A 24,515-nucleotide genomic window follows, 5' to 3' on the forward strand; every position below is an offset into this window, starting at 1 on the left:
AACCTACCCATGGCATATGTTCCTCTTAAAATTCTGTTCATGGTCATCAAGCAATTGCTATTATACAGATATCTAGTTAATTTGCTTAAGGGCTTAAGCAGCTTAAAAAAAACAAACTACTGCTGCCAGACAGTAAGGGCAATATTAAAATTATGTATAAGTGGTACTGCAGCGGTTTTCAAACTTTTTGAGCTGACCCCCCCGCACCCCGCCCTTTGAGTTACAATTTTTGGTTGCACCCCCTCCCAAACCCAGGGGGACTCGGGGTGGAGGTGGCACTCCCTCACCGAGCTCCACCATGCCAGGCTGAGTTGCTGACATCGCTGCTTCCCCTTGGCCCCCCCAAATGTTCCTCCACGCCCACCTAGGTGGGTGTGCCCCACAGTTCAAAAACCTCCATTGTACCGGGAAGTGCCAAAACTCTCATGCTGGCTGGGGGAGGAGTCAGTCATTATACCATCATGGCTGTCCATTGCTTCTCCCTACTCATGAAGAAAGTGAACACTATTGATTGTTCAATGGAGCCTTCCAGCAGTGTCGTACAGTCAACTGCTTGATAACAGGTTGCGCCAAAGTTTCTGCATCTAACACAGCGGTTGGCAAACTATTGCCCGCAGGCTGGATCCAGCCCCTCAGGGCCCCGCACTGCTCCAGGAAGCATCTGGCACCACGTCCCTGCAGCTCCTGGGGGAGGGGGGGGAGAGGGCTCCACACACTGCCCTTGCCTGTGGGTGGCTCCCCCGCAGCTCCCATTGGTCAGGAACGGGGAACTGCATAAGCGACGCCAGGCTAGATCCTGAACCCTTCCTGCACCCCGCACCCCAACCCCCTGCCCTGAGCCCCCTACCTGCACCCCAACCCCCTGCCGCACCCTGCAACCCTCCTGAACCCCAACCCCCTGTCCTGAGCTCCCTGCATCCCTTCTGCACCACAACCCCCTGCCCTGAACCCCTGCTGCACCCCGCACTCCTCCTGCACCCCAATCCCCTGCCTTGAGCCCCCTGCTGCACCTCGCACCCCTCCCTGCACCACGGCCCTGAGCCCCTTCCCGCACTGTGCACCCCAACCCCCTTCCCTGAGCCCCCTCGTACACCCCGCACACCTCCTCTGCCTCAACCCCTGGTCCTGAGCCCCTTCCTGCACACTGTACCCCCTCCTATACCCCGCACTCCCTCCCACACCCCAGCCCTGCATGCAATTTCCCCCACCCAGATGTGGCCCTCGGTCCAAAAAGTTTGCCCACCCCGACCTAACACCTGCATGTGGGCGTGTTATATAAAAGCTATTTAAGGGCCAAATCCAGATTGCCGTGCCATGTGAGAAATTCCATTGATGTCAAGAGGTGCTTGTGTCAGCAAGGCAAACAGGATCTGGCCATAATTCTTACGTTAATTAAAATCTCAAAGTGAAATTGTATTCTATTTTCTTATTACTAACAGCAATAAATAATCACAAAAATCAGTCAACTTCGACGTTTGTTTCTCAATGAACTGAGAAAAAAAAATGCTCCGCTTACAAATAAAAACTCGTTTTTTCTAGTTGCCAGACCTGCAACTTCAACTTGCGATCCAATTGACACATTAGGTTCTTCCCTTGTCATGCATCGCTAGCTGTAAAAGGTTCTGCAAGCTCATTATTTCCAGTTTCACTTGTCTACCAGACAGTGTCAGGAACTATGGGCCCAAGTTCCCACAACCATGCCTGTGGCTAGCTGGCTCAGCCCTCATGTAATGAGCCCACCTGGGCTGCAGCACAATCACCTAATTGGTCAGCCCCCCCAGTTGGCTGCAAGGAGCCTACAGGTCTCCATTTAGACTCAGCAGCAGCAGGTCACTGGCTGCTCCGTGCTTATGTTCACACAGCTGTGATGGCCCTTGTGCCTCCCTTGTTTTCAGCCTTGCTCCTGCCTTGCTTGGTTCCTGGCTCCGACCACTAGGCCTGACCGCCCACACCCTGGTCCATGAGAGGGATTCAAGTTATGCCCTCACTTGGAAGAGCAAGCATACCACGCAGAACTCACAAAGGACCTGTCTGCGCCAGATGTTACTACGCAGCAAGCCAGGGTGTGAATCTAGAGCACGCTACCTTGCTGCGCAGTAACGTCCGGTGTGGCCACTGCTACAATGCTCATACAAAGTTTCATAGTGCAGAACATCGCAGTGCAGCAAGCTACTGCCCTGAGGTTTCACACTGGCATGCCACAGGTAGAAAAGCCCTCAATAATTCTGTTGACGGGGTAGGCTTAAATAGAGACTGGTAGTGGCTAAGTCATTATGCGAGGTAGCCTATTTCCCCTTGTTTTTTCCTAACCCTCCCCGAGACATTCCGGTTAAACTTGGATTTATGCTGGAAATGGCCCACCTTGATTATCATACACATTGTAAGGAGAGTGGTCAGTTTGGATGAGCTATTACCAGCAGGAGAGTGAGTTTGTGTATGGGGGTGAGGGGTGAGAAAACCTGGATTTGTGCTGGAAATGGCCCACCTTGATTATCATGCACATTGTAGGGAGAGTGGTCACTTTGGATAAGCTATTACCAGCAGGAGAGTGAGTTTGTGTGTGTCATTTTTGGGAAAAAAAAAAAGGGGGGGGGTGAGAAAACCTGGATTTGTGCTGGAAGTGGCCCACCTTGATTATCATACACATTGTAAAGAGAGTGGTCACTTTGGATGGGTATTACCAGCAGGAGAGTGAGTTGGGGGGTGGGGGCGGAGGGTGAGAAAACCTGGATTTGTGCTGGAAATGGCCCACCTGATGATCACTTTAGATAAGCTATTACCAGCAGGAGAGTGGGATGGGAGGAGGTATTGTTTCATGGTCTCTGTGTATATAATGTCTTCTGCAGTTTCCACAGTATGCATCCGTTGAAGTGAGCTGTAGCTCACGAAAGCTCATGCTCAGATAAATTGGTTAGTCTCTAAGGTGACACAAGTACTCCTTTTCTTTTTGAGAAATAACTCCAGCTCACTCTGTCTTAACTGTGCTGGCTCCGCAGTGCTAACAGGAGAAAAGTTATTTTAGTCACTGAAGTGAGTAGAACTGACGCAGAAGCTGGCAGCACCTTACCTATTCCCTGGGGGAGTGACAAGAGGGGCTTTCTAGAACTGGAGTGCTCAGGAGGAACAGCTGTGCATAGGAGTGTCTGCACCTGTGTGCACCACCCCACTCCAAAATACTCCAGCATAAAAAGAGGAATTGGGGCAGGGTTATAAGATCAACAGTTACAGAGGATTTGGGGCCACTGGATCTATCTCAGGGGAAGAGTCAGAGCATCACTGGCTACTACCCAGCCTATCTGGACTTGGGGCAGGTTGTAAGTGAATTACTTTGGTTGCATGTGGCAAAGATAAATTCCACCCAAGAGCTGGAACCTTACAATCCGGCCTAAGAAAGGGGGCAGCACATAGCTGCATTTCATCAGAAACAGGGGACGAACCAGACTGGGATTCAGTCACAGTCTGGTCCCTGCTTCACCCTGGCCGGGGTGTGTAATCAGCACTTGCCCTTTTGATGTCACAGATTATCTCCCCTTCTCCACTGGGGTCTCAATGCTCTTATAGGAGTTCCTGGGAAGGGGACAGACGGACATGAAGCCAGAGTTCTGCACCCCTTCCCACACACCTGCAGGAGAAGAAAGAAACAGCTGCTCCTCCACCCCCCTTGCAGGGTCTCAGGATTTAGGCAGCTATCACAGAGAAAGGGGGCTCCTCACACCCCTTTCTCCCCTCAGCTGGCCTGTAACAAGACTTACAATTGAGCCCCAAAGGATTAACTAGTTAAGAAAACACACACAAGAAAATTAAAATTCTCTTTCCCCTTCTCATGGTGAACGACTGAAACAGGAATAAAATTGCAGAAAGAAAAGGAGTACTTCTGGCACCTTAGAGACTAACACATTTATTTGAGCATAAGCTTTCGTGAGCTACAGCTCACTTCATCGAATGCATTCCTATACATCCTATGCATCCGATGGAGTCAGCTGTAGCTCACGAAAGCTTATGCTCAAATAAATGTGTTAGTCTCTAAGGTGCCACAAGTACTCCTTTTCAATTGCAAATACAGACTAACACAACTGCTACTCTGAAACCAGGAATAAAACTATCAGTACAAACTATGGCTACTTCTACAAGCGCACTGAAGACTTTGAATCTCAGAATTTCCCCTAAGTGTTCCACACTTCAGGAACCATTTCTATTTTAAATGGCAAATTCCAAATTGTAACCCAATTCTAGTAAAAAACAGACTATGCATAAAACATCCATGCTTCCAAATAGCAATTTTAAGAATTTTTATTATAAAAAAATACTAAAGCAGTTTTTGCATACTGTGATGTGCTCAAAGAAAGATATTTCATGTGACTTCATTATATTAATATTTAATATATTTGAACAAAAAGTTAGTAATCCACTCTTGGAGATGGTAGACAGGAAACCACTTTGATTTTAAATGAAAATCCTGATTCAATAAAGACAGCAATTCTTCAAAACATTTTCAGACTAATGAAATAAAGAGGCAGGTTATTAATCTATAGAATCAAAGCCCCTGTTTGTTTTCACAATGCAAAGTTTGTAGTCTGCAAGGCTGACCTACAGCAACATGGCTGCTGCTGTATTGTTTGTGTCAGCGGGTGAAGGCTCCTGCGCAGGGAGGCTGCCATGTCCTGATAAATCACTCCAAAGTACAATGGGACTCTCTGAGACAAGAGTCTGTCTGCAATTTCTTTTGATGTTAAGGACTTTCCTAATCTGTCCAGGTTAGACTGAGACAGATGCAGTCAGGGTCTTCAAAGGTCAGCGAAAGGAGGTTTATTTTTAAACAAATAAGTGCCTTCCAGCTAAGCCCTTCCAGCTAGTTAGTCATTTGATACATTTTTAGCTTCGTCAGATATCTTGCATTGTATGAATTTTGAGTTTTGTTACAGATTGCCTACTCCTCAGTTGATATTTGGTACTTTTGGACTACTGTGGCAATAGGAAAATTATTAGTAGCTTTAAATTAGTCCTTTTTTTAAAAAAATGGAATAAAATTCCAAACACTACAGTAGCTCCATGCCTGTGTCTCAGAGTAAAAAAGTTTAGAAATATTTTCATGAAATTCAGTGCACAGTTTATAGGAGTCTATGTTTTATAAAATATTGATTTACAAAAACATCACTGTTTTCTTTAAATATATACTATACTGGCTTGTCAGAAGAATTTAGAAGGGAGTAATTTGTAAAGAAATCTCAAATGGGACCAAAAGTGACACCCTAATTTTTCCCATATAAAAAATTGTCAGGATGTTTAAACAGTACACAATGTGAAATATTTAAATAAGTACTAGTAATGTTGTAAAGTATATGCTATTTACACAAAAAGTGAGACTCCTTGGAAAAGGTATGTGAACACAGAACTTCTAAACTTACTCTTTAAAAATGGTAAGTTGTGCATATTTAAAATATTTTCTTCCTGTATCTCAAAAATACGGAGATCATTAAATATTCCGGTGTGCTTCTTTTTCTTTAATAAACACTACACAAAGTTGTATATGCTTCTTTTACATCAGTATCACCTGTAAAAAGTTTGTGAGCCAGAGTAAACAGACATACTGGTACACACAGTACTTTTATACGGGTTCTCATTCCACACTCATCACTGTAATATCTGAGCATCTTCCAGTAGTATATTAAAGCAACACAACTAACATCCATGATCCATCACAGGTTTGAAAGCAAACAAATGATGTCCCACTGGAGACTGCAGTAATGCTACTGTATTAAATTATTTTCCCCATAGTTTCACTCCAAAACTGTTCCTTTGGTGCAGTTGGTGGAACGACCGATGCCATCTGAGAGCACAAACAAGAGCAAAAACTCTAAGACTCCGAGGCTGCTGCAGTATCACTCCTCTGGGAGACAGATCACGGGCGAACCGATTTCAGGGTCGTGCACCAGACCCTGCTTATGTGCCTCTCCATCTCTACTCTTGCTCTCCAACATAGGCTTCTGGTATACTTCACATGTGACCAGCTCTGCAGTGTAGAAAAAACACGGAGGGAGAGAAAATGCTGTACCTCGACGAAATCAGTGTTTTAAGCACTGTAATTCCTAACGGACTCCTTCCCCTTTTCTCAGGGCCATAAGAAAGTGGGCTCCATCACGGAAGAGGGAAAGAAAGAGGTGTGGCAATGCACTGAAACTACCTCTTTCACACAAGGCCCTCACAATTCCCTAGCATGGCATCTGGGTTGTTCACCTACTGCATAGGAAGGGCAAAATATGGTTCAGAGTTTGATGACTTATGAAAAATAATGAATTAAAAAGCAGAAGCACAGATACATTTTCTGCATAAATCTTCCCCAAGTCATATTCTAGTAACTATTTCAAAATGTTGTGTTCCATATTTAGTAACAAACACAGCAAGGTAAGGCAGAAATCAGTTACCACAAGTGCATGGGAATCATTACTTGGTAATGGAATAGCACTTATATAATGATGACTGAGCTACAGTACACTAACCAATTTACAACTAATTATCTGGATGCTATGAAATACTATGTGAACCAACCACATATGCTCTTGAGTTTTGTAGCAGATCTTTATAATTTCCACCACCACATGAGCTTCAGTTTAAGAACTGCAGTCATAGTTATGTAATTGTTAGTAATTCTCTGGACTGGAACTGTATGCAATATCAAGAAACAAAACCCTTTGTGAGATTTTCCTGTCTCATTTGAGTATTAATCTTTGCGGGAAACAAATATGATACAGCATTTAGCAAAAGTTAACATTCTGTACGTTTTATTTGCTGATCCAGTAGGTTTATTCCCCCCCATCTTATATAATGGGCCAGCTAAAAATACTTCAACCATATTTATGTCCAATTTCTAACAAAATGTAAGTTAACCAACATCAGCTGAAAACATCCAACATCAACCTATGCGGGCACACACGCGCATGAGCACAGTCTTTCCCTTCATTAAGGAAACTGAATATACAAGCGATGTATTCTAAAGGTCAACAAATGGGCTCTGCTGGAGTGGGGCCAAGGGGAAGCCAATTCACGAATGCAATTCCACAAAAATCAAGTCGTTGTCAGCTTGAGCCCCCCACTGTCACAGTATGATATGCACCTTCAAGTTCTAATAACCAGTATATGCAATATTTTCTAGGCTTTGGTTTTGTTTGTTTGTCCCCCTGTTTCTAAAGGAAAAAACTCCTCTTATCAGATAAATTGAGTGAAATTTGAAAGAGAAAATCACAAGGCAACACCGAGCATTTTCTAACACTAAAACTGAAAAGTGAGACTAAGCTGATATGAATTGAGGGGCACTTAACACGATTATCATACGAAGTTACCCTGTGGGCTAGAATTGCTCATGCACAGTCTTCAATTCAGGAAGAAATTATTTTATAGATAGTCATTAAAATTCATTCTGCATTTTTGAGCTGACCACATGACCTCAAACTGGACCACAGAAGGAGAACATTTCCTTGAATGGAAGGGAAAAGAGTGATATCCAGTTTGTATTAAATAATAAGGATGCTATAGAATTAAGCAGACTTGACCCAAGTCTAGACTCAGAAGTCAACCCAGATCCATATTTTTTTTATTTTTAAATTAAAAATGGTTGAATTATTTTGGATCTTTGGAACCCGCTATGTGGAAGGGCGCACACTTCCACATATTCCCAGAGGTTTCTTTCCCCAGCTTTGAAGAGGTTATTTTTATATCTCATAAACAGATTTGCATTTCACAAACAGCTTGCATTTAGCCATTTTTTTAATTAGGATATTTAAGGGGGCTTCTGCTCACTCAGATAATGTGTTATGTAGGAGAGAGAGAGATTTGTCATGGAATTTTATTCTTTTAAATCCAATATATTCACTATCAGTGATTCCAAGATCCTTTTACCTACCAAAAACAAAAAACCCCAAAGATGAAATAACTAAACTCAACACCATTAACTAACTAGGAAAAAAGGCATCAAAACGTGGAAAAGATTCTGAGACCTACAGCGTATGAAAAAGAACTGAGGGCAGCATGGCCACTCTTTGGTAACCTCACTCCAAATGTCTGATTCTGTGAGACAAAAATGCACTGCCTCAGCAATTACTGTTTGCAAATTGTTCTGCAGTCTGTGGTGCAAAGGCGCAGTCTCTTCACAAACTGAGATCAACAGAAGCAATACTTAAAGGACAACCAAAACCATTCCTGAAATCTTTGTACAATAGCTGGAAAAGGACTAATTTTCTGAAGCTTACAGAATACTTGCACGTGATTGTGTGGAGTTGCTACCAAGATTTTAGGATAACTGTATTATAGTGGGTGTCTGACAAGGCCAGCCCTCAACCCCATCTGATGGGAAAGAAGAGGTGCTGTATTCTTAACTGTAGGCTGTCCTCAGACTGTACTTAGGGGTTCCATCTTTCAAATCAGCCTCTGGATAATAAATGAGATTATAGCAGAGTGCCAGCAATGCTGTAGTTAAGGTTAGGACCAGTTTTCCATTTAAAGTCAACTCTTCTGAGTGCACGAAAATCTGCATCTTTACCTGGATAGCCTTGAAATTTGGTGTGCCTCATGGGGGCATGAGGTTCAGTTACTGAACCAAATTTGGGTCCATTTGACCATGGGATTCCCAAGATACAGCTCCCACAAAAACAGCTTTTCTTAAAATTGATGTGTTGGCAACAATTTTTTCCACACAGATAGAAATCAAACTAGGGCTGAGATCACTGCACCAAGGTCCCAAATGTTTGAGAGTCACCCCAACAGAGTCCATGCCGCCCACTATCCTTTTGGGGGGAATCAGATTACAACGAGTTTGGTTCTCCAGTTAGGTGAGCTTCAGTAGTTCTAAGGTTCTTGCACCAAATAGATTGCACCACACATTTGCAGGGAGAAGGTAAAGGAGTTGAAAAGTAGCTATGACACACAGGCCTTGAATAGCTCAAGGGAGAATGTTGTGGCCATCTCACCTGAGAAGCACATAGGCAATGTGAGTTCAAATCCAACCCTGAAGTCTCAACACACACACCTAGCAGATACTGGAAGGTAAATGAAACAAAAGAAAACCCTTTGTCTCCCACCACGTGGCAGCCACCTGAGTGCTGCAAAGTAAGGTGGGAAGAGCAATGCCTACTACTTCACTCTCTTAGCTGCTGTGTGTACTGGCATACTTTAACCTAGCTGTTGCGGGTGCGGGGAAGGGTAACCATTACTCCAGTCACCTAGCTCTGGTAAGAAGAGGAGTAATATCTGCTGCTCACCTAATTTTAGGTTAAAAATATCAAATTAGATCAATACATCTTAGGTGTACTAAATTTATTTCCCATTTGTCTCCTCTCAACTACTTCCCCATTATAATGGGCTTCCTGGCTCATGAGGCTTGCCAACAATATTAACTGGTCTACACCATCCCTAGGGGCTTTACTAGATCAGTTCTTTGTCAAGTCAACTGTGAGAGAGTGTGTGCATCAGCTCTTTTCAAGGCCTCTGTAAAGACCTCCCCCAGGTAAGTATTTTTAATAGCTTTAAAAAGGCAGCAGGGCAAATACTGACAAGTGGAAAAACCTACTTCTTTGGTTAAGCCACCATTTCGCTCAGGTTTGTTTTTTGTAAATGAAAACAAGATTAAACCAATTTACATAAATGTGTCCCCAGTAAAGGTTACCAAGTTGGAAGATAGTGGCAAGATTTATTTTAAATGGAGGTGCTTGGTAAGTGCTACAGTTTTACAAAGAAAAAGCATCAGTCATTTTTATTACACTATCCTTTTACTTGGATCTAAATTATAAAATACAGAAGCAAAACTCAAACATGTACACATTACACTACAAACTCACAAAGTATAGATTACAGAGGACTAAGAGTTTAGCTGCCCTTCACAGGGCATCTCATGAAACACTCCAGGGGATCTATTTACCAATTAGCGAATATCCGAACCAAAAGCCTATTCTATACTGCATATTCACATGTGAAGACATGCAGAAAAATCCCCATCGTAAGTGGGCAACAACAATTAGAGTTTCAGCAAACAACCAAATAACCATTTCTAGCATGCTTTAAAAGAGAACACATTCCTGTTAAAGGACACACTTAACAAATATAACATAAAAATAAGCCAGCTGACTGAGAGAAAGATCTTGGAACTACAATCTGAACAAGGTGCTGTCAGCCCCAGCCTCTCTTCTAAAAGGGGGTTCTTCCAAAAGTGAATTTCATGCCAGTGATCCTCTGCTAGTCACCACACAGAACTAAAGCCAGTAGCACAGCAGAAGACCGAAGTAAAACAATCTCTCAGTTTCAGTAATACCTATGAATTCCAAGCCATGTAGCAGACCTCAAAGTTGGGGGAAAGGGGGAGAGAAGAGATACCAAAAGTAAATTACACAAAGAGATGAAGACAGTTCTGAAAAATAAAAATAAATGGTGGAAAAATTAAAGCATATAACACACACATGGAAAAAACTCACAAGTGCTTCAAATCTGTCAAACACATGGGATTGTATCTCTACAAGCTTTTCTCTCACACAAAATCTTTGACCTTCAGGGAATTCCTGAAGAAATACATCTACCTACTGTCCTTTCAGCTAAACCATGAACTTCAAAATGATCTTTTAAATACTACTTTTTCCTAGCACCAGGAGCATAGCCCTAAAAGACCAACTCTTTCCTTAATAATGTAAATTAACAGAGTGCTTTGTTACCTTAAGAATTACATTATTTGCTATTAACATGGTTCATGAGGCTAATTAACAGTACTGTATTTTGAAACACAGCCTTGGTTCTCTCACACACAGAGTATGTCTACCCTGCAATTAAAAACCTATTGCTGGCCTGTGCCGGCTGACTCGGGGGGCTGTTTAACGGAGGTGCAGACATTTGAGCGTGGGCTGGAACCCAGGCTCCAAGACTCTGCAAGGTGGGAGGGGTCCAGAGCTCAGGCTGCAGCCTGAGCCTGAACACGTACACCACAATTAAACAGCCCTTAGCCCAAGCCCCATAAGCCCAAGTCAGCTGGCATGGGCCAGCCATGGGTGTCTAATTGCAGAGCAGACATACCAATATGTATCATCTGACCTTGGTTTCCCAAGTCTAGCTGATTCACCATCTAAGTGAAAACAAGACATGTTAACCAATGCTAATTTTTCAAACACCCAGAAATATCTTGGATTACTAAACTGAAACTCTATTCTGTACAATCCAGGTAATTGATCTGAAAGGTCCTGGATTTGGAAAACTTGAGCTCCACTTACAATACCAATCTCTTACAAAGCTAAATACTGTACACTGAACATATTATACATCCACAAAACAAAACAGCTCCTGGTTGTTTTGAGTATAGAGAAATAAATCACAAGTCATGACAATAGCAAGATAAGCAATAATGAACATCCAGGCTGAGCATATTTACTTAGCTGAGCCTACGGCATTTCCAACACTGAAATGATCTGCTACTTCGTGTTCTAGTTTTATGTCAATTCCATTCCTGTAACTAAAAATAAAGTGCACAGCATAATTTGTTCCATACTATCTATGGTCCTGAATGTGTGGGAAATAGCTGTTTCCCCCCCAGTAAAAGCACCTACATATTCTACTAATCAACCACAGTGCCAAAACTGCATCTGAAGAGGCAAGTTTCCTGATTAAAAGCAGATGAGCAGCTTTTAAGACCCGCTCATTCCTTGTGTATTTTTGCATGTGTCACATTTCAAAAGATCCACTGAAATGAAAGTGACCTGTGAAATGTATGCCAGGCATTTTTGGAAATATTTTGATCAAATATAATCTAGAACTGAAATTTTTAAGCTAATCAGATCAGAAGGCAACGGTCATACTCAAGATAAGCACAAGACAGAATAATGACTTAAATACAAGAAGCAAAATAACTGTCCAGGCAACGGAGCAGCCATTGGGTGCTGAGTACTATGTAATAGTACTACACACTAACTGGGAATTGCAACCTCTTTTAGTGAGAAGGGGAATGTTGGCTAGGATGCTAGGCCATGAGACAGATTTGGAAACCCAACAGAAATGGGAACAGAACAGATGCTAATTTAACAAGCCACCCCAAGGCTCTAACACTGCAGCACATCCCTAATACTGCACTGCAATGTCAACAATATGTAGGCCATGAATCCATGGATCTTCTGACTCAGTGGCACGACTGCTAGCAACTCAGCCACATTGGCATTGGTTAGCTGTCAGTTAACAAAATGTAGCTACTAGTAGGATCAATAATTACAAGACAGGAGTGAGGCGATAAACAATTTTTGGAAGTAAATTTCAAATATACTCATTCCTGAAAACTCCACTGAGGGCTTTTGCTATCTTTGTAATAAACATGGGTTCGTTTTCTATTATATAGGCACATCCTTTTGTTCAGAACAACCTTATTTTATCAAAAGAGATTTAGCTGGGCTTTGCAATCCTGCTTCATTTCTTCCAAGACAAGTTTTTTGTGAGATTAACTTGACACATTTATTCCCTTGATAATATATCCTGCCCTCTCAGACATCATTGCCAATTTCAAGTACATGGCAATAAATAGGCTTAAAATTTTTTAAAGTAATGACTTGAAAGGCCCTTCAGTTCCCACATTTTCTTGCTACAACATATTTCGCTTCGCAAGTAATGTAGTAACATTTCAGTTCAAGTAAATGTAAACTATTAAAGCTTCCACCAGACCTAGATCCCCTCTTCTATCACACTAAGAATTCAAGGATATAACTTGGTTCAAAATTGGAACTTCAGCACATATAAAGTGGAAGTTATTTGATTAGCCTTGTAAAAAAAAGAATTAACATACTATCCCTATATAATTATGAATCTGTTTCACATTAAAAAAATATTACTGAAGACCAACTGGGTAATTAAAATTAAGCTGTGGCAACTATTTTGATAGTATTCAGTATAAATCAAACAATTATTCATGCACTAGATCCTAAAAACCCAGACATACTAAGTAGGAGGAGGTTATTGCCTCATTCAGCGTGTCAAAAATAAAATTACTTGACTCTCCAACCAGACAGTAGTCTTGGTATTCACTGGAGACAAAAAATGATATGCAATGAGAAATTTAATTAATCTTCTTTATATAAATAAACCCTCCAAAATTCTCTATTCATTGACTTCAGTACTAATGTTGATGGGAATATTAAGTACAACTCCAGCATATTTCTTGGAAATGCATTCAAATAAAGTATGCTGTTTTCTAAAAAGCATATAATTCATCCAGTTTGTGGTAAAGCAAAACACTCAAAAATCCAACTAGCTTTTGAGAATATTGGTATATTTGATGATGATACTTTACTGAAGTGCAACATCTTTGCTTGGTTCTTAAAAACATCACTAGCCCAACAAAAATCCAGAAACTGCAAACCTAGCTTTCAAATCAGAGTTTGTTTGCTGTTTAGAAAAGTGTAAAAGGGTAGATAAAGTAAATGCTCTTTGGAATTTAATTTTCCTATTAGTTTAACAGTAATTATCATATCACCAATGAAGCTCTATTAAAAAAAACGTTTACCAAGGAAATAAAATTTTAGCTTGTTTCTATGGAACTTTCTTAACACTCCACCTACTTAAATATTTGTTGAGAATCAATAACTATACAACATTATAGCATTTAATTACTTAGCTGTGAAAACACTGAACAAAACCTAGAAGATCTTTTTATATCTTTATTTTAATATATATACCCCCAAGATTTTTATATCTATATTTTAATATATATATATAAAAAACAAAGTTTCCATTCAAGGGGCTTTAGTTTGAATCTGTTCTTACAAACATGTAGCCTAAAAGGCATAAGGAAATACGGATTTATACTTGCAAGTAAATGACTCACTTTTAAATAGGATTGGGGGGATTCTCTTTTAACTATAATGTTTAACTATAAAGAGAAGTCCTATGATAATCCATTGTATTTTATAGTGTGAAAGATTTAGAAGGGTAGAGAGTTGAAGATGAGCCAGACACTTCCTTGCACTACATACAGTAAAATGACCCTTCCTGTACTATGATGACCTCTGCTAATCATAGAAGTCAAGTAAGCATGAAGAACAATTTCATTTGAGAATGGGGAGCAAGAAAGACTGTTCCAAATTGAAACTCTGCTTCCCATACAAGAATTCTGCTTTAATCACCCACGACCAATACTACTTTCCTCACTTGTCAAGTTCCCAGTAGCTTGGTCTCAGTACTTTTCAATTAGGCCAAAGAATTGAATCAGTACGTCTTTAAAACTTAACTATCATTCAGACTAACTGAAGTATTGGATTAAAGCATGCTGATCTCATAGATGCTTGTGATGCAAGATGCTGCTGCAGATAGATTACTAAATATTTAAGACCTCTAAAGATAAACTAGCAGGATTATAAATCACTGAAAAATAAATAGCAAGCAGAATCTCTGCAAATGTCTTCTGGATACTGGCATATATACTTCATTCATTTTCTAATGAGAAATGTGAAAAGTTTTTATTATTAATTGCATACAAATTACCATGATTATTGTAACACAGGAGAAGTATTTATCCATTCACCTCTCAGAGGAACAATGCTGAATAAAGGAATTTATGCATGACACAACAACAATGCTGAACAAAGGAATTTCTGGATGCCATATAAGATGTTTGGCACTTAGAGAATGGAAGAAAATCAAAAGGAATATCATAAATTTTAATTGTAGGAAATCAAAATAACCTATTTGCTTGCCGAGTTCTCAGTATTGTTTTAGCAGGAACATTACTTTGGAAGTGTAAGCTCTCCTTACTATACATATCTGTATGTGCACACACCCCACCCCACCCAACTCCCACAGGTTTGCTGCAAAATTAACCACATTTGAAAATGGCTAATCAGTGACAGAGAACTCTGCAACCACCCTCAGGATGTGCTTTGAGTACTCAAAAGGGAAAAACAAACATGGTTTTATTACTTTTGGATAATAATGATTTTTTACTACTTTTGGAAAATAATGATTTGTATTTATCTAGACAGCTTTCCATATTGCCTTATTGTTTAATCTAGGGCTTTTTTTTTTTTTTTAAAGTTCTTAGCAAGCTGAAGGGCCTACTCACTTCAACTGGAGCTACAAGGGCTCAGCACTTCTTAGAATCAGGCCCTGAAAATGGTCACGTGACGATGTGGAGGCATTGTCAAAAACCGCCAGGGTATGTCTACACAGCAACTAGACACCAGCAGCTGGCTGGTGCTAGCTGACTTGGGCTCACGGCACTGTTTGTAGACATCTGGATTCAGGCTGGAGTCATAGCTCTGGAACCTTTCCACCTCGGATGGGCCTAGAGCCCAGGCTCCAGCCCTAGTCTAGACGTCTACACAGCCCCGACCCCCACGAACTCAAGTTAGCTGGCACGGGCCAGTTATGGGTGTCTAGCTGCTGTGCAGACATACCCCTAGTGCTAAATGCTCTGCTCTGATATGCAATTGTTTCAAAGTCAATAATACCACCACAATGCAAGGCACCTCCTTTTAATATCAGCATTCATCTTCTGACAACAGAATCAGAGCATTATTTAATTAGATAATGTAACTCCTGGTTTAAGTCTCAGCAAAAGTTTGTTAAACCTAAATATCTTCAGGGTAGTGTGTGTGAAATGCTACAAATTAATCTTGAATGCTTTTTTGCACTTCTCTTTGCTAACAGAAAACACACTACTCTTGGGTTTTTAAGACCTCACCATTATCATCAACTAAATAGGAGACTTATAATATTCTTACTGACATAAAAGGGTCAGGAGGGAGACGAGGAAGTGAGAATGTTGTTATTAAGGGTATTTCTACTATCTTTCCAGGGAAACATTGTATAAGCATGGAGCAAACATGGTAAATAAAAACAAACAAGGAAAAAATAGCAGACAAGGGAGAAAATCTTTGCTATCACAATAATGTATCTTGCAGAATCAAGTCTCCTAGGAATATCGAGGAATTTAAACAGGCCAGATCTCTCTATTTACACGTTTATTCTTAAATTTTGGCTCTTAAACCAAGGGCCAGAATAAACATCTGAACACTATAGACTCTCACTGTGCTTTCTCTATTTAGCTTCTGGGTCCTGTCCTCCACCTATCTTCTGTCCTCTCTTCACCAGTTCAGTCTCTCCCCCTTTCCCATCTTGAACGGACAGTTACCTGGCTCTCTTCCTCTCTCTGCTGCCACCCTCACTCCCTGATGGCAGTGATATTAGCTTCACATTTTTCCCCTGCTGCCGCCTCCAAGCTCCCCCTATTTCTCATCAAACACACATTCCTTCTCCTCCTCCAAAATACATGCATCAGGCTCTTCTCTTACCCCTGTATTACTGAAGTACATCTCTAGCCCAACTCCTTCTGCTAGGGCTTTGATTCCTGGTACTCTCACTTCTTTCTCCTCCTAATGTCCTACCCTCAACCCTGGGGGACTTCATCCTCCATATTGAGGACTGTGCTGTTGCTTCCTTCTCACTCCTCCTAGCTGAGCCTGCCACCAGGGATCAACTCCCTCATTCAACTCACACCTTTGAGCTTGTCTTCACCAACAATACACAAACAAACAAACACACACCACCCTAGTAGCTCATTCACAATCTTTGTTTCCGCTACCCTCCACATTTTGTTATCAATTGTAATGTTATGCCTAAACTTAGACTATGTTCTTTGTAGGCAGAACCATTAGAAATATATGAGACAAATTAGAAATGACTATGGATAGAAGAAAAGGAGTACTTGTGGCACCTTAGAGACTAACAAATTTATTTGAGCATAAGCTTTTGTGAGCTACAGCTTGCTTCATCGGAAGCTTATGCTCAAATAAATTTGTTAGTCTCTAAGGTGCCACAAGTACTCGTTTTCTTTTTGCGAATACAGACTAACACGGCTGCTACTCTGAAACTTATGCATAGAAGCAGTTCAAATGATTATCTGAAGCAGACTAATTAAACAGTTGAATATTGCAGATAGCACACACCAGTTTCTTCGTATACTTTACTTCTATCCAACAAGTTTGATTATTTTACTCAATAAAATAGGAGTTTTCATCACAGCCTTAAACATTTGCAAGGCCAGACCAGAAAACTGACATGCATATTTACTGTGAAGCTTTATATTTGTTTCAGAGTAACAGCCGTGTTAGTCTGTATTCGCAAAAAGAAAAGGAGGACTTGTGGCACCTTAGAGACTAACAAATTTATTTGAGCATAAGCTTTTGTGAGCTACAGCTTGCTTCATCGGAAGCTTATGCTCAAATAAATTTGTTAGTCTCTAAGGTGCCACAAGTACTCGTTTTCTTTTTGCGAATACAGACTAACACGGCTGCTACTCTGAAACTTATGCATAGAAGCAGTTCAAATGATTATCTGAAGCAGACTAATTAAACAGTTGAATATTGCAGATAGCACACACCAGTTTCTTCGTATACTTTACTTCTATCCAACAAGTTTGATTATTTTACTCAATAAAATAGGAGTTTTCATCACAGCCTTAAACATTTGCAAGGCCAGACCAGAAAACTGACATGCATATTTACTGTGAAGCTTTATATTTGTTTCAGAGTAACAGCCGTGTTAGTCTGTATTCGCAAAAAGAAAAGGAGGACTTGTGGCACCTTAGAGACTAACCAATTTATTTGAGCATGAGCTTTCGTGAGCTACAGCTCACTTCATCGGATGCATGCCGTGGAAACTGCAGCCTATATTTGTGTCATCAATTAACAATAAAAGCTTGGAATAAAACTAAAATAAAAGCTAATCAAACAAGCTAGCTGCCATAACAGATGGATACTATCTATTTTTTCATATCAAGTGGAAAAGCCAAAACTTCAGCATTTTAGTGTCATGTCTGTGACGATGAAGAAACCAACTTAGAAAGGAAGGACAAGAAATGTCAGAATTACATTAAGAATAGATGTCTGTGGCTGAAAGATTCATATGTGAATTCTGATTGATTCTTTCACACTATGATGGTTAATCCACACAGAAGCTGTCAGCTGATATGTGGTCTGCAAATACGGTTTCATTGTGGCATTGCATGAAAAATAAATAAAGTCAGAGCCCTAACGTTACTTTAGTCTCAAACAAGCGTTACAATATCTACACTGTCTGTACAGAAAGTTGCATAGACAGCCTCTAAGAGATATAAATGAACAATGGCAATACCTTTTCCCCATACTGTTTACAGTGCTGGCTATATTCCTACTGGCAGTAGATTTTCTTCTTGACAGCTTCTTGGTGTTGCTGCTGTCATCAGTGCTGTCGTCCTCTTTCTTTGGTGTGCTACTTCCTTTGCTGTTCAGGTCCTTTAGCACATTATAATTAATTTTACTTGAGATTTTCTTCTGTTCCAACATTTTTTCAATTGCCTCTCCTGCTGTGCTGGCTTGAATTGGCTCCCGCTTTTTTGCGGACTTCTTTGGCTTAATTAAAATATAAAATTAGTGATTTAGATACAATCAAAATAGTTTTAGCAGAACAGAAAGGTGATCTGCAGTGCTGCTGACTCTGGTGTTAGATGACCCAGTAGGCAGCACGGTTCACCTGGGGTCAGTACCAAGCCCATGCCCCAGTATGGTGTTCAGGGTATTGTACTGCTGCAGGTGCCAGGACTGGTACCAGCTGTAAAATGGAGATTCTGGCCATTTGAGGACATTGTAGAGTCCATGTCACTTTTTCCAGAGACAAGGTGTTCGCTTTTGTATCTTTTGCCAAATGCCACCACATGTCATTACAATTGCTCTACTAAATTAACCCATTAGTAACATTCTGCGTTGTTGCCAAAGAGAAACATAGCCTCTTTCTCAAATGTCATCTACAGGGGGGCAGGGTTGTTCCAATGAGAGGAGAGGGGCTCCCATAAAATTTTATAAAATTAGCCAAAAAGTAAATATACATTTCTCCCAAAATATTTGTTTAAAACTAGACCCATATTGGGTTACAACTCTCCCTATAGTTAATTTCTGCAAAGTGAGGATCAAAATTACCATAGGACTCTTGCTCCATGATTCAGTGAAGAAAGCCAACTGGATTACTGAGTTGGCGATCAGTGGGTAAATGGATTGGCATTAATGCTGGCCTCTGAGCAATTACAGGTTCCAGTTAGATGCTAAGCACTACAGTGATGTTCAGTTGGAGGCACTCTTGTGTGGGTCAAAAAGTTGCAAGTCAAAGTCTTTGACTGACACGGCAACCCAGAACTAGAGGTTGAGATGTTACACTCGAAGATCTTTCTGCCTCTATCTGGCAACTGTTCAGGTGAAGAGAGGTCCCATGTCCCCATTCTAAAAGAGTAGGGAATAACTTTGATGTCTTGCCCAACGTTTTCCTTCTCAGAAAAGTTTAACATCTAAATCAGCAGGTGTATTATGCATCATAGCTGTTCTATTTACTTTCATGGGTCAAATGCTACCTTGAAAATCCCAGGCACTTTGTTAATCAAGTTCTGGCCTGAAGTTGTCAGCAACAGAAGGGAGTCAGAGAAAAACTCAACCTTGTCAGAACAAAAAGGTGGGTGTTTGGGCTGTTTCTGTGCCAGAGGATTATGCACAGTTTTGAAAATGACTAGTGCAATGCCATTTGTATGAATGTAGCCTGAATGAGAAACTCTCAAGCATCAAACAGTCTTTCATTGTCTGGTTTACTTTTTATTGTTTAAGTATCTTGGGGGTGGGGACAATGGGAAACGGTGTCTTTTTCATTGGTGTGTTAAAAAAAGACTAATGGAAAACACACACCAAAAACTAATGTAGATTTTAGCTGCATGGGGAAAATTATGCACAGACTGCCTTGTCACTTGGTCAATTACACAAAATACTAATGCTGTAAATTGTGACTATGTGGCCAATTAGACTGCTTTAAACTGCTAAACTCAGAGAGGACAAGCCACTTGTTAACATAAATGTCACATGCTTTATGAAAGGTAGAACAATGACATTCCTTCAAGTTGCTGTAATGGAGATTTGTTCACCTCTTCTTCCAGAAACCATTACTGCAACAATATACAAAAGTGCTGCAGTTGTAGCAAACTCAGAACAAATACAACATGAATGCCTTTTCAAAAAATCAGGAACATTTTAAGAATAGTTTTTAAACAAAGTAATCACCAAGGATAGCAATCATAAATGCAACTGACCATACCATGCAAAAAAAATGGCCACAACTGCAATGCACACAAGTTCCCTACCTAAGAGAGTTCAGGGAGACTGTAAAGTAGAGTATTGGGCTAGAGAAGCAAACAATGCTCAGGCAGGAAAACGTTACAGTCACCATCTGAAAAGCAGTGCTGCAGCACAGTTTCATTAACATTTAGGGGTATGAGAAAAAGCTGAACTGAATTATTGCTTGGATTGCCCTCAGCATCTTCTAAACCACTGTAAGAGGAGTTTCCAGTAAATTTGCAAATGGACACTGTTAAGCACAAGCGGAATATTTAAGTTGTATACCTTGTGTTCCTTATAAATCCCAAGCTCCTTCTCTTTTGCTATTCTTGCTTCTTTCTCTGAAAGATGACAAAAAGATAGCCAGTAGGAAGGACAGGTATCAGATTGCTTTTTGAGACATATGACCAGAGAGAGCATTTCAGTTATTATGCTTCTTACCCTTTTGTTCCTTTAAATAATCCGCATTTTCTTTCATCCACAGTTCTGCTTTTATTTGAGCTTCCGTTTCATCAAGTATATACTAAAAACAAAATAAAGTTCATTTCTTTTCAGTTACTAACCTGAAAATTGTAGGCAAAAATATAGTAAAAAAAAAAAAAATACAGGTAAGAGCAATTCACATTCACCTTATTTTTAGAACTAGATTAATGAAGGAAAGTTTGTTCAAGGGGCAATAATGGGATAGTAAAGAAAGAAGCGACAAACACTAGCTCGCACAATAAGTTAGTATTTTAGTCCTTCCACTTCGGAGATCTGAGTTCATCCAAATTATATTTTCAGTTCTACTCATTCAGTTTAGCTCAAGTCACTGGAGTTGTGTAGGGCAGGGGGACAGACCAGAATGTGGTCCAGAAACTGCAATATTAAAGTGGCATGATGAATCTCATCCTAGCTTTCGGTTATGCAGATTACAATGCCAATCCAATATTAGGTTCAGCACAACTAGTCTTTGTGTAACACTGGTTCCTGATTGCAGGTTGGGAATGAGGAACATTAGCAGAGCTCTGAGGAGAAACTGCAAACTATTACCAATCATCTGTTTAAGAACATTTTTTAAAAAAGTATTTTGTGGATTCATTAAAACAGTAGAGCCAAGCATTGTAAGTTATTAGCACTTAAAACTAATAACTAACAGCTTGATTCTCTAGCATTTTATGTCTTTTACCATTTCAGATTTTCTTCAAAATAAAATATACACTCAAGTAGTTTATGAGAAAAATAATTCAACTTTAATGAAACTGATGCAAGGAGTCGTCTTTCACATTGGGACAAACTTGGAAAAAAAACATTTGTTCTAATACCAGTTTACCTAGCCAATATTTTCTCTGTTTCATTTGTGTGTATTAAATTTGGGTCATAATAATGAACACACACTCACTCATAGCTGAACTATTCACCCTGCTTGCATCAGAGTTATGGCTTCACTGCATAGTCTAGCAGGAAGAGAAGATGGGTTTGTTCCTTCCCAGCTTCTGTTTAAATTATGGATCTATTCTGATGAGTAACTGAAATGGGCATGGAAGGGTTTTGTATTTACGGTTTCTGTTACTTCCATAGCACATTCACTCCTCTCCATATTCTTCCTAACTGCCTGCTTGGGAGACTCAGCCTGGGTGCTGAAAGTCAAGCGGGGCTCTTTCCTGATCATCCATCACCAAAAATAAAGATTCTGCAGATCAGATTATATTCTCAGCTACATGTATGCAACCCCATTGTTTTCAGTTATTTCGGGACACGAAGAGGAATTTATAGCACTGGGTTTTTGGTTTTTTTTTAACTGCAACTTTTATTTGTAAGCTTAGTATGGTCTAGTGGAGAGGGCACCAGCCTGGGAGTCAGGAGACCTGGATTCAGGCACCGACCTGCTGTGTGACCTTGAGCACGTCACTTCAGTGCTTTTGTTTCCCTTTCAGCCACCATTTGTCTATCTTGTATGTTTAAGCTGTGAGGCCGGAACTCTTTCACTGTTTGTACAGCACCTTACACAAGGGCATCCCTACCCTGGGCCTAAAGCTGGGAGAAAATTTTTGGCCCAAACTTTTGCCGTCTCTCCCCTGTCCCAAAAAAGGCAGATTTGGGTCACCTGAAACATTTCATGAATTCATGTCGATACTGGCAAAGTGTTTTAGTGAAAATGAATATCAAAACAGCTCCTTTTTCACATTATCAAAATGGACCATTTTGGTTTTTCAGGCAAGATTCACAAGGCGAGTTAGGCACCATTCACAAAACTGAGGAGGTGGTCATGCCCAATAGCCCAGAGGTTAGAGCACTCATCTGGGATGGGGGAGACCCATTTTGAATTCCTGCTCTGGAGTAGGGATTTGAACCCAGGCCTCCCTACTCCCAGGTGAGTGCCCTCACTACCATGTTACTAACAATTGTGGGATGGGGCTCACAATCTTTCCTGCTGAAGCTGTTTCACTTTGTATGAAATATTTGACTTGTCTGGGCCAGAGAGCGTGCGAGAGACTCTATAGCTCAGTAACCAGGGCACTCTCCTGGGAAAGGAGAGATCTAGGTACAAGGCCCTGCCCCAATGAATATTTAATTGTTTATACAAAGTGGAACAGCTCCAACAGGAGAGACTGAAAGACCCCCAACCCAGAATACACTATATCTTTGCAGCAGACCTAGGTTTGAATACCCACTCGGGAGCAGAGACTGGAACCCAGGTCTCTTGACCCTCATGTAGACACCCTACTCACTGGGCTACTGGCTTTAAAAGGGGTGGCGGTACCACAACCCCTCCTCTACTTCATTTCCTTTGCTTTTATTTTTAAAATGTTTACAATGCCAAAAATCAAAACAAAATGTTTCGTTTGATCCAAAACAAAATATTTCTGAATGTTTTGACTAGTCACAAATTTTTTAAAAATTGGCTTCACTTTAACCCAAAACAAAGTCGTCCCCCCCCCCAGTTTTCTGGAACTAACAGCTAACCAAAAAATCAGTTATTCACCCAGCTCTGCTACACTTTACTGTCATACAGGCAAATAAAATAAGCCGAGTAAGGGTTATGGAAATCATTGAGAGCCCAGAACACCATTTTACAGTCTTTTTCCAGGATAGCACCACACCTTGAACATATCTTCAGCGAGTAGCTACGTGATGCATTTAATACTAAATAAAACTTAAGGTCCTTCCTCTCTAAAATAAAATACATTTCCAATAACAATTACTCCAACATGATGAGAAATGGCAGCAGTAACAACATACTACGATTTTGTAATATCTTACAGGGAATGAGTTAGAGTGTAACAGATTGGCCACATGCATTAGTTTTGGTACCAGATTCCCATAACCCTGGGCATTAACTCCTGACCGTCTATATGCATTACAACCAAATTCCATCAAAGTGGGAGGTTGGGGCACAGGAAGATAAACCACATAAGAAAATATTTTTCTTCTAAGATGAGACTGTAGATAGATAGAATAAAAATCTCTCTTACCCTATCTATTTCAGTGTCATCAATTCCACTAAGATCTAGTTCACCATCTCCTGTATTTTCACCTAAATAAAAGCAATATAAATTTTAGTTAAGATGCATATTCATTGAACGTCCACTCCAATTCAAGTTCTGCTTTTAATTGTATCAGAAGTATAGTATTCGTTATAATTGGTTTGTTAACAAATAATCACCTTTCAGAGGATTACACCCCGCCACCTTTACAGAAGAGATGTACCACACTTTCCTATTGTTTTCATTGTGTGCGCGCACAAATTGTCACCACAGTTAATGAATTCTGACTATGCGCTCCAATCTAGCCCTTTCTCTACTAATTGCTTCACAGAGAAGAGCTAAAAATATTACAGTAATTTTCAGTAGACTTTTTTTTAAAAATTTGCAGCAGCAACAGATGTTTGCTATTAAGTTGATGAAATCACTGGAGTCAGATGATTTGATTTTTCTCTTGTCATCACAGGAATTTCTCCATCACAGTCAAATGGGCCATGAATCCTCTGCAAGTTATGATTAAGAAAATATTTTCTGTTATCAAAGAGGCAACGTGGTCTAGTGAATAGGGCACCAGGCTGGGAGCCACACTAGGGTTTTATTCCTGGCACTAACTCACCCACCATATAACCTTGTGTGTGACATGTAAACTTAGGTGCATTAGTTTTCCCATCTGTTAAATGGGGATTATAAAGTTTACCCACCTTTGGAAAGCACTTTGAGATCTATGAATAGAAAGAACTAATTAAGTGCCAATATTATCAGGTCTCTACTATAGAGTATGCACTACAAATTTATTTGTACTTTTGCTTAGGCTCTTATTTTTATTGACATCGTTTGAAAACATAACCACACTTTTATTATATCCATTAACCAGAACAACTAGACAAAACAGATTCCTAAACTAGGAATGACAGAATTTGCA

The 24,515-nt window shown here is 40.3% G+C and overlaps 1 protein-coding gene across 2 annotated transcripts in view; it reads right to left on the reverse strand.

Moving 5' to 3' along the window:
* BRF1 (BRF1 general transcription factor IIIB subunit) overlaps positions 1–24,515 on the reverse strand; it is a 236,285-nt gene that overhangs the window by 39,553 nt on the left and 172,217 nt on the right. Inside the window, exons 12-16 of one of the 2 annotated variants that reach the window (XM_084629961.1) lie at positions 23,585–23,646; positions 20,571–20,652; positions 20,415–20,470; positions 18,136–18,392; positions 5,547–6,010 (exon numbers count right to left, since the gene is read on the reverse strand). In XM_084629961.1, coding sequence (XP_084486087.1) covers positions 5,995–6,010; positions 18,136–18,392; positions 20,415–20,470; positions 20,571–20,652; positions 23,585–23,646 — 473 coding nt within the window. In that variant the 3' untranslated portion in view covers positions 5,547–5,994. Of the gene's footprint in view, positions 1–5,546; positions 6,011–18,135; positions 18,393–20,414; positions 20,471–20,570; positions 20,653–23,584; positions 23,647–24,515 lie in introns of those variants that run through there. The other variant, XM_084629960.1, reaches the window with a different exon arrangement.

Source organism: Lepidochelys olivacea (genome assembly GCF_965140295.1).
Source record: "Lepidochelys olivacea isolate rLepOli2 genome assembly, chromosome: 6".
Classification (NCBI taxonomy): Eukaryota; Metazoa; Chordata; order Testudines; family Cheloniidae; genus Lepidochelys; species Lepidochelys olivacea.